Here is a 14,938-nt window from a genome sequence, read left to right on the forward strand (position 1 = left end):
CAAGGAGGATGTAGCCTACACCTGTGAAGAAAATCGTACGTAGAAAACGTACGTAGTCTATACTCAAAAACATGGCAGGTAGTTCTGATCTAAAATCGAATGCAGGCCTACGCTTATATCACAATCATCAGATACAGCAGGATAATAAATACTATAGTCTTTATTTAAATATTGTACAGATTTAAAAATGTTTTCACAGAGCTTAGATCTCCACTTATCTTTACACCTTTTATATATTCATGTGCTCTGGTTGTGACAAAATCTGAAGGAGGAACATGAACTTGATGGGAAACAGAGTGTAGGCAGGTATGAAAAAACAAAAGGGAACCACAAAGGAAACGATGGTAGTACCACCTGACTGGGGGCAATTGCTTTAAGGCTGCTTCAGATTGTCCTTGGTGCTATAACATTTAACAACACACATTTTGACCAGTCACCGCTCTGCCTAAAGCTACTCTTCCATGCACGTCCACATCAGTTTAAAACACCTGCTGCAGTCGTCCTGTTTGACGTCAGATTATAAAGGGAAAGAAGTCAGGAAACATACCACAGATTGTAAACAGTGACTCACATATCCACGGGGAGGGAAGCGTAGATAGTTTTATCACTATTCCTAAGATGTAAATGCAGACTGAATGCTGAAAAGCAAATTTCAGGAGAAAAAAAGGTTGAATATGCTTTAGGTTTGAAAACCTAGTCTTAAGACAGCAGGGCACAATGGGAGAAATGCTTATGGCTATTTAACAGTTTCAAGCTTTGTGCTCAGTATCTGGCACATAGTCGGACATTTCTGGAATTAGGGAAATGTTTTTGAGTATCAACCACGTCTGATACAAGGCACATAATCATGACATGACACTAAATCCAAATTGTACTAAAATATTTTAACAGAGTTAAAATGCAAAGTGAAAATCTGTAGTGATGTGGAAACACAGACACTTTTTTTTACTTGAAACCTGCACACAAATGTGCCATTGGAGGTCTACAGGAGGAGGAAACCAAAGGAGGAAAGGAAATGGTGACTGTGAGCAATGGATTTTAAAGCTAATCTAACGCGGTGATCGGTCCAAAGAATTAAATAATCCCAATGAACAAAGTTACAAAAATACATTTGGTCACCTGACCAACTTTCATTGTATTTAGCTTTTTCAGATATGCTTCCAACACTTTGTGCGTTTAAGGCTGTGAGACCCAATTCAGCACAGTGGATGTGAAGAAGTCTGTAGCCTTCACATCCATTTCATACATATTAACTACACATATCAATACACACACTGACCAATACAAGTGCGTTCATTACAGATACACATACTCACACATACATGTTCAGACACATATCACGGTCAACACTTCAGCAGCAGCTGTGAGATTAAAGGGAGGGCTTCAGTTTTACAATATTTGTCTCAACAGGCATTTGAACTAGAACATACTCTTCCCATTAAAAGTAACAAAATTTGTGCAAGACTTGAATTGCACGGGTTTGTAAAAGGCAGCTGCCGCACTTCATGTAATCTTACTGAACTTGCCTACCCCAACAAACTACCCACTGATGTATGAATGCCACATACACTACGTTTTCTCGCTAACAATAACAAAACAGAACAGCACACCAGCTGAATCTTATCGAACATGTGCTCCCTGCACCCAAAAACAAGGTTCCAGGCCCTTTACCTGAGGTTTTCTAACTACCATCACTAGGAACATCTGTGTGCACACGTCAGCCCATTTATTGATTCCTATTGCTGACATTCTCTGTGCAGTTCCCTTTTTGAGATTACTGATGGGTCTGTATATTTCCCTTCTTGCGGCCCAGCATGGTGCCACTTTAACAGTCTAACACCTCCTGTCTGCCTAAATCTGCCCGTCTCTGAATATCAACTGCGTCCGTGTCCAAACCATCCAAGAGAGAAAGACGACTTATGCTTGTGAGACAGGATCCTCATCTCCAAGATACCAAATGACTGCTTATCCTGGCCAATGGGATTATACAGTGAACACTGGAACACTGCAAAGATGCCAATACTGCAGCATTGCCAAGAGGATGTGTCAGGCATCAAGTCCTCTTAACAGGGAGAAGGGGGTGATCAGCTGGGTGTTGAGGCAGAGCCAGTGGATGCAGGGAAAGCATCTGACATCAGTCCTTCATCCTGTCCAGCAGGAATCAAAGCAGTCCACAGCTCCACAGACACTTTAGTCGGTGTATTCTGCCACTATGGACAACAGCACTGTGATATCATCTGGCTTTCCTCCTGGACAAAAGGAACAGTTCTTTTTTAGAAAGGTGGTGGTCCAAATTCTGGTATATTTAAATCATGAGAAACTTTCCATTGATTTAATTAAGCTTTGAAGAGCAATAAGTCACATAGAACTGAGACACTTACCTCTTACATTCAATCCATTGTCACAGGCAAACTGTGCAAAAGGTGACATGTAGGTGGGGTCATACGCCAGAACGTGGGCCTGCTCTGCAATGCTCCGAGCAGTCTGCTGGATGCTCTCATAGTTTGTGTTCTGAGAAACAAAAACAAAGCAAAACATGAAGTTTGTCTTCAAGATAGTCTTTCTGATTCCACTTCGACCAGCAAACCTGTTTCAGACTTGCCTTGAGTTTCTTTAGCTCCTGCAGGATCATGTAGTCAGGCATGTTGTCAAAAAGCCCATCAGTAGCAGTGAGGATGATGTCACCCAGCTGGACGTCGAAGGAGGAGCTGTCTGCAGCATCAGGGCTGAAGGTGTAGATACCATAATGTCAGAGAGAACACAGTGTGCGATGCATCAAGAGGCTGCAACTACATTGATTTGTCTTGTTTTTCCTCTTCTCCTTCCTCACGCACCATCTTGTGCACCCTTTTACAGGAAATCTAATAGACCAAGTTAAACCTCTATCCAGGGTCAAATGGACAAAGCTAGACTCCAATTGCTAATGATATTTCACCTTTGCTACACAAACTTAATCACATGTGCTAGATGAAGACAAATTCTAAGAATCATCACATGGTACTTTTGGAAAGGACACTCTGGGCCATTAAAAGCTGCAACTATTACGACCGTGGGTGCTTCAAATACACATTGGCAGGAACAAAGTTAGTCTGCAGTGCCAGTGTCGAGTTCACTTCTTAGAAGATGCCCTTACCCTGCTGCACACCCCCTAGACAGTCATGAATGTTATTCATTACAAACCTTCTGGAATGCATCATGACACACAGAGTCAAAGGCCCCCGGAACAGCCCGTCCTGTGCTGTGATTCTGATATACATGAAATGCATTTCTCCTGGCTTAACATGTATAGAATATTGCACATTCAATATGGAAACACAGAGTGAGAAGTGCATGTGAAACTGTGAGAAACTGTTTCTGCATATTCATGTGCAGCTGTAACTGGAATAAGAGAGGTGCCATGTTTGAATTCATCAACCATTGTTTAACACATCCTTGAGCCAAAATCCATCATCAAATGCCAAAGACACACACTTGATAGCTCTGAAACATCTAATATTCAATTATGAATCTAGTTCTCCAGCAGTGTTGTATGAATGCAGTGTTCCTAATAGTTGCATACAATATTGCAGGACAACTACTACATAATATAATTGATTATAAAACCACAGCCTTACTATTTATACAAAGCCATTAATGCAAGAGTAAATTGCCCACAAAGCACTGAAATAAATATTCCACTGCATGTTGAAAGGCTTTGTGTTTAGACATTACGTGAGAATCTGCTTCTACCACAACACATATAACACAAAAGGTGTATTTTCCAAGTACTTTCTACATTCTGCTGTAATTGCACTTCCGTTCTGACCCTTGTACTCTTTTCTGTGCGTTGGTTAGTCATCTACTGCAGGACAGGAAGCTTAATTTATTGTTGCACTCTGAATAAAGCCTTCAACAAAATTATTTAAGGACGCACAAATAGGAAGAAAGTGTCCTTTGTTAAAATTTAACTGAGGTTGTTTAAAATAAAAATATAAAAACTCCCCAGACATACAGTTAAGACTCCTCCATGGTTCATCTTTCATCCGGTTTTCAGCAAGGCTTTTAAGAGGCTCAAAATAATCTGCTTGATTCAAGACTGAGCAAGTGAAAAGGTTGCTGAGCCTTCTGGAGCAGGATTGACTGCGGACTCTTTGGTTTAACCATCAGCCCACACAGACTTTGACCTGGGAAAGAGGGAAAGTCTGGCAACCATCCAACACCTGTCCTGCGCTCTACTGACATTTACTGTGCGGCTGCTTGGCACGCCACAGCAACGAGACACAGAAGCACATGCCCCCGGAACGCACTATTACACTACAGCTCAACATAGCACGTGCACTACTTGCACTGAACATTGCTGTATATTGTGTCCCTCAAAGCAGCACATTCTGCAGTACAGTTTGTTACAGCCAAGTGCTTTTATTAAGTCTGCATGTGATCAGTATTGATACCAGTATGTGTTCGGACAGTACTGAACACATGTATGGGCTCCTCTCTATCAACTGGTCTATCAACAATTAAGTACAATTCCCCATACTCTTGTAGCTTCAACAGACCAACTCAGATGTCCGTAGGGCCACAGACGCAGGAGGAACTGCCTGCGGGTGTCTCACCTGTCACTAAGGACCGCCCCCTCAGCTCCTGGAGGTGCAATGGACAGCTGGAAGGGTGTGTTGAAGTAGTGTTGTTGCTCATCTGAACGGTGAACCACCTCCCCTTCCCGGACCACCAGGAAGCCTGAGTCTCCCAAGTTGGCTGTGTGCAGCCGATGTCTCTGACGGTCTAAAATGACAATGCAGGCCGTGCTGCTACCTGCAAAACATGTGCCAGAGAAAGAAAAGGTTGGAAATATTTTCAAAACTAAAAGCTGCGTCTTTGAGTTTTGCAATATTTTTATATACTCACTGCAGTCTAAGACCACATCAAGCTGTTGTATAAGGAACTGTCAGTATATATTAATTTATAATATGTATGCAAATAAGGTTTAACAACAAACATGGCTTTATCAGAGAACTGTACTGAATTTTAGCAAAAGCCGGGTCCTTCTAATAACATTAACAATGGCTGTGTTGTACTCAATTGTTCCAGATCGACAGAGAGCCAGCACACACACAATGCTTGGGCTCTGTAACCAAAGAAGCTAAATGGAATTCAGCCATCATTCATGTAATTATTTACACCTGTGCTTTTCCTACTATGACACATCAAAACGTCCCCTGTGAAAGAAGGGCCATAATGAAAGGAAATGCCCGGAAATTGGACATTTATATTTCCTATTTAAATAAACAATTTACATAAAAATACTTTGGCAAAATTGAAGCTATGATATACAAAGAAAATTACTGTATTTGAGTGATTATTTTTCCCCAAGACAAAACCTAACATGAAAAGTCTGTGTCTTAAAACTAAAATAAAACAATTAATCCACAGAAAATAAAAAAGTTAAATGAAAGAAAATAGTAAAGTAAGAAAGTCAGTTGCTGAAATCCAACTAAAAAATAGAAATATAATGTTCTAGGGTGTTGGCAGAATGTACCAAATAGAAGAACAAGGGCAATGTCAGCATCCAGTAGCAGCAGACACTAATGCACTGAAAAGATCAAAGTGGATGACCACTTTAATCCCCAATAAATTAAAAAATAGATATTTATGGTAAAACCTTGTTATTTAAAACAGTATATCAACCAGATTATTTTGACCCCAGATTACTCTGGGGACAGCTCAAATAATTAACCATTTGTACTGAAAATACAAAGAATCAGACATCAGTCTGGTAATAGCAGTTTTTGCTTAGCAAACTGACCCACCAAACTGGTCATTGATAAGTTTAATTCTTAAAAAAACAAAAACAAAAAAAAAAAACAAAAACGAAACAAAATTAAACCCCAAAAAGTCCATACAATGAAAACTAAACTGCACAGGATGACATCTCGGGTAAAACTAACCAAAACAAAACTAAATTAAACTAAAACTGAATCGTAGCATTTTTTTTAAATTTTACATTATCAGGGACATCAGGGAGGAAACATGAGCTTGGTGGAGCAGGCAGACATGTACAGCCACACCCTTGTAGTGATTCATCTGAGCATGCTCCCAAGCATCAGCCATCAAACCCCTTACGCACTTTGACTCTCTCCCTTTCTTCTCTGTTTTTTTCTCCAGTGGTAAAATTACACATGCTGCCGGCCTCAAGAACCGTCCCTCTGCTGTGAAGGAACAGCACAATGCAGTGTTGTTCCCCCTGCTGCACATGTGATAACAGGGTGGAAAATTACTGACACTCGCAGAGGCACAAATCTGTACTTACATTCGTTCATCGATGCTACATATTTGGGCACAATCAGCTGTGCGGAAGTGGTGCAAAGAAGGAAAAGAACTCTGGAAGTGAACTACACAGGGCAGGTCGGGACATTCCCGGGAGTTCTTAATGGGATCAGGCTGTTCCGAGTCATATTGCAAAAATCTCGATCCAGCCACCACAATACACAGTCATTGTACTAGTACACACATTTTGCATTTATAAAACATTCATTCATTTGCATTCTACAGCAAGGTGCATGGCTTACGAGCTCTAAATTAGTTTAGTGCTCCTTTTAACAAGGTGAGAGGCACTAAGAACGATAACGAGCAGTACCAGTGTCTCCAGACGTAGGAAGAAATGTTTGATACAGATGGTTTTAAAAAGGAGACCTATGCAATCTTCTAACCTTGTTTTACTTATTGAACTAAACATAATTGTTAAATCAATTGTACACAACTGTAAGAACTGAAATCCTGTTTCTAATGGCTTGACCCACCCAGTAGTGGCACTTTGTTCTGCAGTAGCTCATAGTAGCTGGTTGTGAGGACTCCCACAGGGTTGCTGGGAACAAAGAGTCCTTCCTTCACCAGCCGCTCACACGTCTTCATCAGTGTACCTGAAAACTGGGACGGGTCCACGCCATAGTCTCGCCAGCCTCCTACCCCATCTGCCACACCTAAAACAGAAAGGTGTTGATTTAAAGAGCAGAATCAATATTTTCCCATTTACCTTACTTAAACAAGGCATCTTCCATCCTAAGTATGTATTCTGTATGACACATAATGCGGTTATGTTTTCCTATTAAGACAAATTTTTTTTTCACATAGTTCAGGGTAGAGACACAAGATCTTACAATGACATGGTGAAGTTCAGCTCTACTTTCATCTGCTACAGAGGTAACTTCAATGTTTTTTTGGTATATACATTTTTTTTTTTTGTTTGTCTTTTTCTCTAACTCTCCTAACAAGAAGTACCCTTCGTTTATGAATTACCCATATTTTAAGTTATGATTAAACTTTCTGGGGCAGTGCTTTGTAAGTTAATAATTGTGGGTATCGCAGAATTTAGTTTAGGCCAACATTTTTCCTAGAAAGGAAACTCTAGTCTTGTTACTCCCAGGACACCAGCATCTGCTCCACTGACCATACATGGATGGCCCTCAGCGTCTCCTCAGCCCGAGCCAGAAGAGAAACAGGCCTGCTCATAGTAGACAGGAGACTTTGCAACTAATCAGAACTTCCAAATATAACCTGACATGGTGAAGGGATGTCCTCATTTCTCTGTCCTTGTCTATATCAATTCATTATGCGTATACTTCATTTTAGTTCCACTGTCCTGCAGGTGTTAAATAAAAGTTGATTCCATTCAGCTCGCAATATAGCGGAGTTTACGGGGCTACATTGTTTATATACATATGTAGACTCTATTCACTGATGGTGTGACGAAATATCTCTTCAGATAATATGATCCCACGACCTTAGTTTGAGGCATCCTGATTACACTGAGTTGCAGGTAATTATGGAAGAGAAAACTAATACTAGTGTATTACAGTGTAATGCAAGCAGTGGATAACTCCATGTCTTACCTCTCAGTGAGCATTATTGTGAACCTTTTGAGCATTATATATTTTTTAACAATATCTGATAACAAATGCAGTGCTTCATATAAGGTATTTAACACTTCAAATAAAGGGGGCTGCCTTACACAAAGCACCGTAATGCCTAAAGTTTCAACAGCAAACAGATCTGACACTCACCCAATACATCGGCAGATCTGTGTCGGGCAATGAAGCACGCGTCGTCTCCATAGCACATCCCTTTCTTCAAAATGCCTTTGCGGAAATCCTTGCCGAAGCCGCAGCTCGCTGTCACCAGGCTGTAGTCGCGGCTGTCTGTCTGAGAAAGTCCGCCGATGACAGCTCTGGCAACCAGTCTACCGTACGACAGCACGGACAACATCACCTACACACCAGCTCCCACCGCACGAGCCGGCCAAGCTAGCAGCTTGACGTATGTACACAATGCTGACTTGCTAACCGCTTCTGAGTCTGGAGATGCGAGGCTGAGCTAACGAGACCCGACGACAACGCACTCGCAGTTTCTTCCACCGATTCAATGACTAGAGCCTCGGAAGGCTTAAACTGCAACACCGAGAAAAATGAAACAAATTCACAGAAAGCAATCGCCGCTGCAAAAAACCAGTAAGTGTTGGTTCGACGCGGCCATTGTGTCAGTTCTTCCTTTGAGCCACTACACAGACAGAATGCGGACAAACTGTGCCGTGGCCTCGTACACTGTCGTGCGTTAGCAAGGTCTTGTGACTGCTCTGACGTCAGACATTACGCAATCTACGCATGCCCTAATAAGGAAATATCGCTCTCGCAACTTTTAGTAGTAGACACACGTGGTTGAATGTTTTACGAGTATAATTTGGACAAATTAACTTAAAAAAATTACCTGAAAAATAAGCATAAACATGACAATAAATAAGATAAATAGCGCTGGGAAGCAAAGTTTTACAAGTAAGCAACTAGTTTCTGAGAAATGATAAAACATATTTCCTTCTACCACTGTTTATATACAAGATAAAAGCCTAAACTCGTTCCTCTCCCTGTCTGAATTATATATTGTTCTATATTGTCTCCCCCTTGTGGATATTGATTGGTGGGAACCCCTCTGTTCATTAAATGTTCCTAGGCAACAACTTAGTATTTTAATCTGTAGTATTGTTTTAAAACAAGTGACACCAAGATACAAAAGTCCGCCTAAAATACACTCAAAGTTTATTAGAAAGATTTAGACATTACAAGAGTGCTTCCTTATTTGTTTAATTTAGCACAAGACTTATTTAAAAAGGTGACAATGCAGTGGAGAGCCAATGTTCTTTGACACCGACTGTAAATTAACTGTAAATTAAGGTTTACAGAAGTAAACAGGTGTTTGTGACTTTCCTCAGTTTCATAGCCATTATATTATAACAATTACTGACAGTGAGAAAAAGATGGATAAATGAAAAAAAACATGAAACAAACCCGAAAAGTTGTGCACAGCTTCAAACAAGGCATTCATCTGCATAATTAGCCATATTGTTACATTTTCCTGATTGAACAGTCATATGTGGCAAAGACTAGCTGCAAAATGGAGTGCAAAACACCTGAGGTTTTCATGGTGACATATCAATTTACCCCTGTGGACAAAACAACAAATTATTTTGCTTTCATCGGGTAGGAGTGGATATCTTTTCATTATTGGCAGCATAAAGGATAACCAATCCTTCAAATGCAGAAGATGAAAGCAAAGCAGAGGAGAGAAACTCTGATCATTTGCCCCCAACCTGTCCTCTCATTTCTTGGCTTGCTTGGTGACCATGTTGCGGGGAGGAGTCACAGGACGGCTGCCATTGGGCTTCTTCTTTTCAGCTGGTTTTAAAATCTGCCAAAGATATACAGAGCGCTAGTAATGCATTGTTACAAATGTTCTTTTTGCAGGTGAACAAATGTTAAAGCAGACACTACCTCTAAAAATACACTGCAACCACTTACAATGGGCATTTTTGATTGTTTAGCAATTTTGTTCAATTAAAACTAGGGCTGCAACTAACATCTATTTTAATAATGAATTCAACTTTTGACCATTTCTTTGATTAATCAGCTACAGTGCATCCAGAAAGTATTTACATTTTATTATGTTAGAGCCTTATTCCAAAATGGATTCATTATTTTCCTGAAAATTCTACAAACAATACCCATAATGACAGTGTCAAAAAAAAAAGAGTTTTGAATTTTTGCAAATTTATTTTTTTTAAGAACAAGCAAACAAATAAAACATGTACATAAATATTCACCGGCTTAACTTAATACTTTGTTGAAGCACATTTAGCACCAATTACAGCCTCAAGACATTTTGAGGCTGATGCTACAAGCTTGGCAAACCTATTTTTAGGGAGTTTCTCCCATTCTTCTATGTAGTACCTCTCAAGCTCCATCAAGTTGGATGGAAAGTGTCGAGATGTTCACTCTTGTTGGTGTGGGCTCTGGCTGGGCCACTCCAGGGGGAGAGTTTTTCTGTAGCCGCTCCTTTGTTATCTTCTCCTTGACTAAGATTTTTGCTTGCCTTGTACCTCACTTGTAAGTCGCTTTGGATAAAAGCCTAAATGACTAAATGTAAATGTAAATGTAAATCTTGGCTGCGTGCTTAGGGTTGTTGTTCTGTTGAAAGATGAACCGTCACCCCAGTCTGAGGTCCAGATCGCTTTCATCAAGGATGTAGCTGTACATTGCTGCATTCATCTTTCCCTCGATCCTGACTAGTCTCCCAGTTCCTGTTGCTGAAAAACAACCCCACAGCATGATGCTGCCACCACCATGCTCTACTGTAGGGATGGTATTGGCCAGGTGGTGAGCAGTGACTGGTTTCCTCCAGACATGACACTCTTGGCATTCAGGCCAAAGAGTTCGATCTTTGTTTCATCGGACTAGAGAATTTTGTTTCTCAGACCCTGCCTGAAGGACACTCAGACTGTCACGTGCCTTTTACTGAGGAGTGGTTTCCATCTACCATACAGGCCTGGTTGGAGGAGTGCAGCAGAGACTACTGTTCTTCTGTATGGTTCTCCTCTCTCCACAGAGAAATGCTGGAGCCCTTTCAGAGTGACCATCAGGTTCTTGGTCACCTCCCTGACTAAGGCCCTTCCCTCTCGATTGCTCAGTTTGGCTGACTGGTCCACTCTAGAAAGAGTCCTGGTGGTTCCAAACTTATCCATTTACGGATAATGGAGGCCACTGTGCTCAATTGGACCTTCAATGCTGCAGAAATGTTTCTGTACCCTTTCCCAGATCTTTGCATTGATAAAATTCTGTCCCTCGGACTTCATGGCTTGTTTTGCACTCTGACATGCATTGTTTTGTTTTTTATTTTTAATAAATTTGCAAAGATTTAAAAGTACTTTCTGGAAGCACTGTATGTGAAGTGTTATAACAAGAACAAAAAATAAATTAAAATCCAATGAGCATTTTATTGTAAAAATTTGAATGTATATCTTTATACAATGCTCTTGCTTTAAAAATACATTATATGACAAAAAGCAAAAGTAAATTAATGGCGAAAGATAGATTTTTTTTAAAAGAAACTGCAGTTTGATTTCAATTTGTAAGGCAACCTTACTGTAGTCTATATATACAGTGGGTACAATGCTAAGACATTGTAAGCACACTGGATAATACTAGTACAAGGTACCAATAATCTGCATGTAGTTCCTTATTGTTTGATTGTGTAATATTTTACAATATGCCACATTGGCAGAGCAATCCTGAAATACTAACTGAGGCAATGACAGCTTACCTGAAAAGAGCACATAAGGGTCTCATCCACGCTCATCATGGCACCAGCATTGTCAAACTCCCCACAATAGTTAGGTGCTGAGAACAAAGTGACAAGTTGTCTCTTTGCAAAAAATTCATAGCCATCCTCGACAACCTGGTATGAGGTAATAAGAGTAGAAAAACATTACACATTTAATACTTACTTTGAAATAGTTGTAACAGTTTCCCTCTGAATGTGAGAAGTGACATTTAAGTCTTGTGCAGATAAAAGGTTCGAGGGGTTTCAAAATGATAAAAACACGCAGTATTTCTACCACAAAAAAAAAAAAAAAATCCTATATATTGTTTTTAATCTGCTCTAATAAATCCTGATGTAATCTCTCCTTGGATAGCAGTTTTTCTCTTAATTAAAAGAAAGAGACATGTTAGACAGTTATAACTCTCTCTACATTGGTGGATTTTACCTGATGGGCACGACAGATGAGATCAAGGTCATGCTTGTGCAGGAACTTTGCCACCACCTCTGAGCCAAAGGTAAATGATACACCTCTGTCGTTCTCACCCCAGCCCAAAACATCCTTGTCTGGATCAGACCACAGCAAATCACACAGCAGACCCTGGTCGGGCACATCAGTGGGGCGCATGATGCGTCTAATCTGCTCCATGGACTGAAGGTCAGGTGACAGTCCTGCACATAATGGCAAAAAAGTACAACTAAACACACTGATATTTAGGATACCTTGCACTCATGGTTGAAGCCTACGTCAGCTGGCAAACAAGACAGGATTACGCAATGACAAACAAGAGTCGCTGACGTCAAAGTTAGACTACTTTCGACATTCTGCATAAACCAAAACAACAATTGGAAAAGTGAAACACAAAAGAATAAAACATAAATACTGCACTTTAAAACTGTACATTTAATCTTAAAGAAAACCAGTACTCACCGCCATGGCAGCAAAAGATCTTTTCATCAACAATTGCAGCAATGGGGAGGCAGTTAAAACAATCTGTGAAGGTCTTCCAGAGTTTGATGTTGTACCTTCTTTTGCCTACAACATTAAAAGAACAAACTTCAATTAATTATAAGAACACTTTTCCCACTGGAGAGGCACATGTGTAAACCTCCTCCAAAAAGTTCAATCAGCAATGACCTGGTGTGAAGACCACACAATTTATGTTTTGCGTGTGCTTGATGTACTTGGTAGCAAGAAAATAGAAAAAAATATACTTTTAGTTATTACACTGAGGAAACATTACTTACACTCATCGTAGAAACCGTATATTCTGTTGATTGAAGCACACTCATGGTTTCCCCTCAGAAGGAAGAAATTCTCTGGGTATTTGATTTTGTAGGCCAGCAAAAGACAGATGGTTTCCAGAGACTGCTTCCCCCTGTCCACATAGTCTCCCAGAAACAGGTAGTTGCTCTCTGGAGGGAAACCCCCATACTCAAAGAGCCTCAGTAGGTCATAATATTGCCCATGGATGTCACCTACAAACAAGATTTAATTAATGCACCAACAAGACTAAACTGAACTACGCAAAATATTCTTGGGAATTAGTTGCGATTAGTTATTGTCTACTGGGTGTAGTCATAAATTAAACCACAAATGATCTCATCGGTCTGTGTTATTACATTTAATTGTGAGCCATTGATCCATGCAAGTCTTACTCACCACAAATCTTGAGAGGGGCCTCCAACTCCAGAAGAATAGGTTGACTGAGAAAAATTTCCCTGGATTTCAGGCATAATCCACGAATTTCATTCTCCTGCAGCTGCACGTTCTTGCCAGGCTTTGCTCCTCTGACTGAAACACAACAACATACAACAAAAGTCATCAAAAAAAACCAAACAAACAAAAAAAACACAGGATGACACGGTTACATCCAAGTTCAGAAGCTGAGTGGGACAAAAGGGGAACATACAGTACACTAAATGCGCAGTGTTTATGTGAAATACCCGGTATTATTTACTAATACATATCATATCAAGAAACAAATTAGCCAAAAAGAGGAAGTTGACCCCACCGAAAAATACCGTAACTTAGTTGGCTCGAGGTTAAATTGCCTACTAATTATTTTACAAGATGTGGATAAGCATACGATACACAGAGCCCCGTCTCTACTGTGAACTTACAGCCTGTCACAACAGTATTCAGCTAAATCATCAAACCAGCCTTTTATTAATAATATTTCAGAATGACCTTACCTTCTAAAAGACGCTGGATGATACTGTCTATGTTAAGCTTGTCAACATCAGCCATTGCAAGGTTGGCGTTAGTAAATCGACTCAAATCTAGGTCTTGGCTTGTGAAAGCTAGCCCGCTAGCTACCCTAGCATTAGCTACCTAATGTTAGCTTCGTTGATTTTCCGGCTGAAGGTAAAGATGTTAATGTGACCCTGCTTTTGTTGAGCTGCTCTTTGACACTTGAGACACTCTAATAAGCTACTTAAACATCGCAGTTTAAAAAATTCTACATTCAAGGTTGGCTTTAGTTACTGAAAAACGGGGACTAAAAAAATAAACGTCAACCCCAATAGCTAGCGTTGGTCCCGTCCCTATTTTCCTCTGCCGCACCTTGTAGCGCTAGCCAGCTGCTTCAAGGAGACTGCTGCAGCTGCTCCGATGCTGCCCCCTACTGTTCTGGATGGAGAACGCCTCTTTAACCCATTTACGTAGAGATGAGTTTGAGGACTTTTACAACACAAGAACAATTCATCAGCTTAATTTATCAAATCATCATCAAGATCTGCAATTTCAGGAAACCAACTACTTTAATGGGAACCTGAACTTTTGTCTGTTTAACAATTAAACCAAAGACATGGCAATCAAGGGATAAAAATGTTTTTCCCAAGTAGATGAAAAAAATAATAAATATAATAGTAGTGAATAATAGTCAAAATTACAGACTATAGTCTGTGCACTACTCTAAAGCACAAAAATTACATTATCAATAATAAATTAAAATGTATACTAAACTTAAAGTATTTTACAATTTTACTTGTTATCTGGGTAAATATACAGTCGTAACATAATGCTAAAACCATAATTTCAATCATAAATACACCACGCATATACATAAATACTGTAAGTCTATCTATCTATCTCTACATATATATGTTTTCCAAAATGAAATGTTTTAACGGATATAATATCAATTTATAATATATATGCACTTTCCTTTATATTTTGGTTGTTACATTTAGTTTTTATGGTAGGGAACAGCTATGAGACTTAAACCTATTAGGTTGAACAAACATCTAAAACATGAAAAGGCAGTTTTAATTAAACCCTAAAGCTACAAATGGTTTAACAACAGTTCTCTTTAACAAA

The 14,938-nt window shown here is 39.8% G+C and overlaps 2 protein-coding genes across 2 annotated transcripts; both read right to left on the reverse strand.

Annotated features, from left to right (window-relative positions):
* Positions 1-142: 142 nt before the first annotated feature.
* pptc7a (protein phosphatase targeting COQ7 a) lies at positions 143-8,586 on the reverse strand. Its single transcript, XM_067522114.1, has 6 exons — positions 8,037-8,586; positions 6,777-6,956; positions 4,593-4,791; positions 2,603-2,726; positions 2,382-2,511; positions 143-2,249 (listed from the first exon to the last, which is right to left on the reverse strand). The coding sequence occupies exons 1-6, from the start codon at positions 8,236-8,238 to the stop codon at positions 2,191-2,193; spliced, it is 894 nt and encodes a 297-aa protein (XP_067378215.1). The 5' UTR covers positions 8,239-8,586; the 3' UTR covers positions 143-2,190.
* A 453-nt stretch (positions 8,587-9,039) lies between these two features.
* LOC137136598 (serine/threonine-protein phosphatase PP1-gamma catalytic subunit A) lies at positions 9,040-14,200 on the reverse strand. The gene is made up of 7 exons (XM_067522113.1): positions 13,813-14,200; positions 13,280-13,411; positions 12,865-13,095; positions 12,548-12,652; positions 12,065-12,288; positions 11,620-11,754; positions 9,040-9,711 (listed from the first exon to the last, which is right to left on the reverse strand). Exons 1-7 carry the CDS (start codon positions 13,865-13,867, stop codon positions 9,622-9,624), a joined length of 972 nt encoding a protein of 323 aa, XP_067378214.1. The 5' UTR covers positions 13,868-14,200; the 3' UTR covers positions 9,040-9,621.
* Between the last annotated feature and the right edge of the window lie 738 nt (positions 14,201-14,938).

The sequence above is a fragment of the Channa argus genome, chromosome 11 (assembly GCF_033026475.1).
Source record: "Channa argus isolate prfri chromosome 11, Channa argus male v1.0, whole genome shotgun sequence".
Taxonomy (NCBI): Eukaryota; Metazoa; Chordata; class Actinopteri; order Anabantiformes; family Channidae; genus Channa; species Channa argus.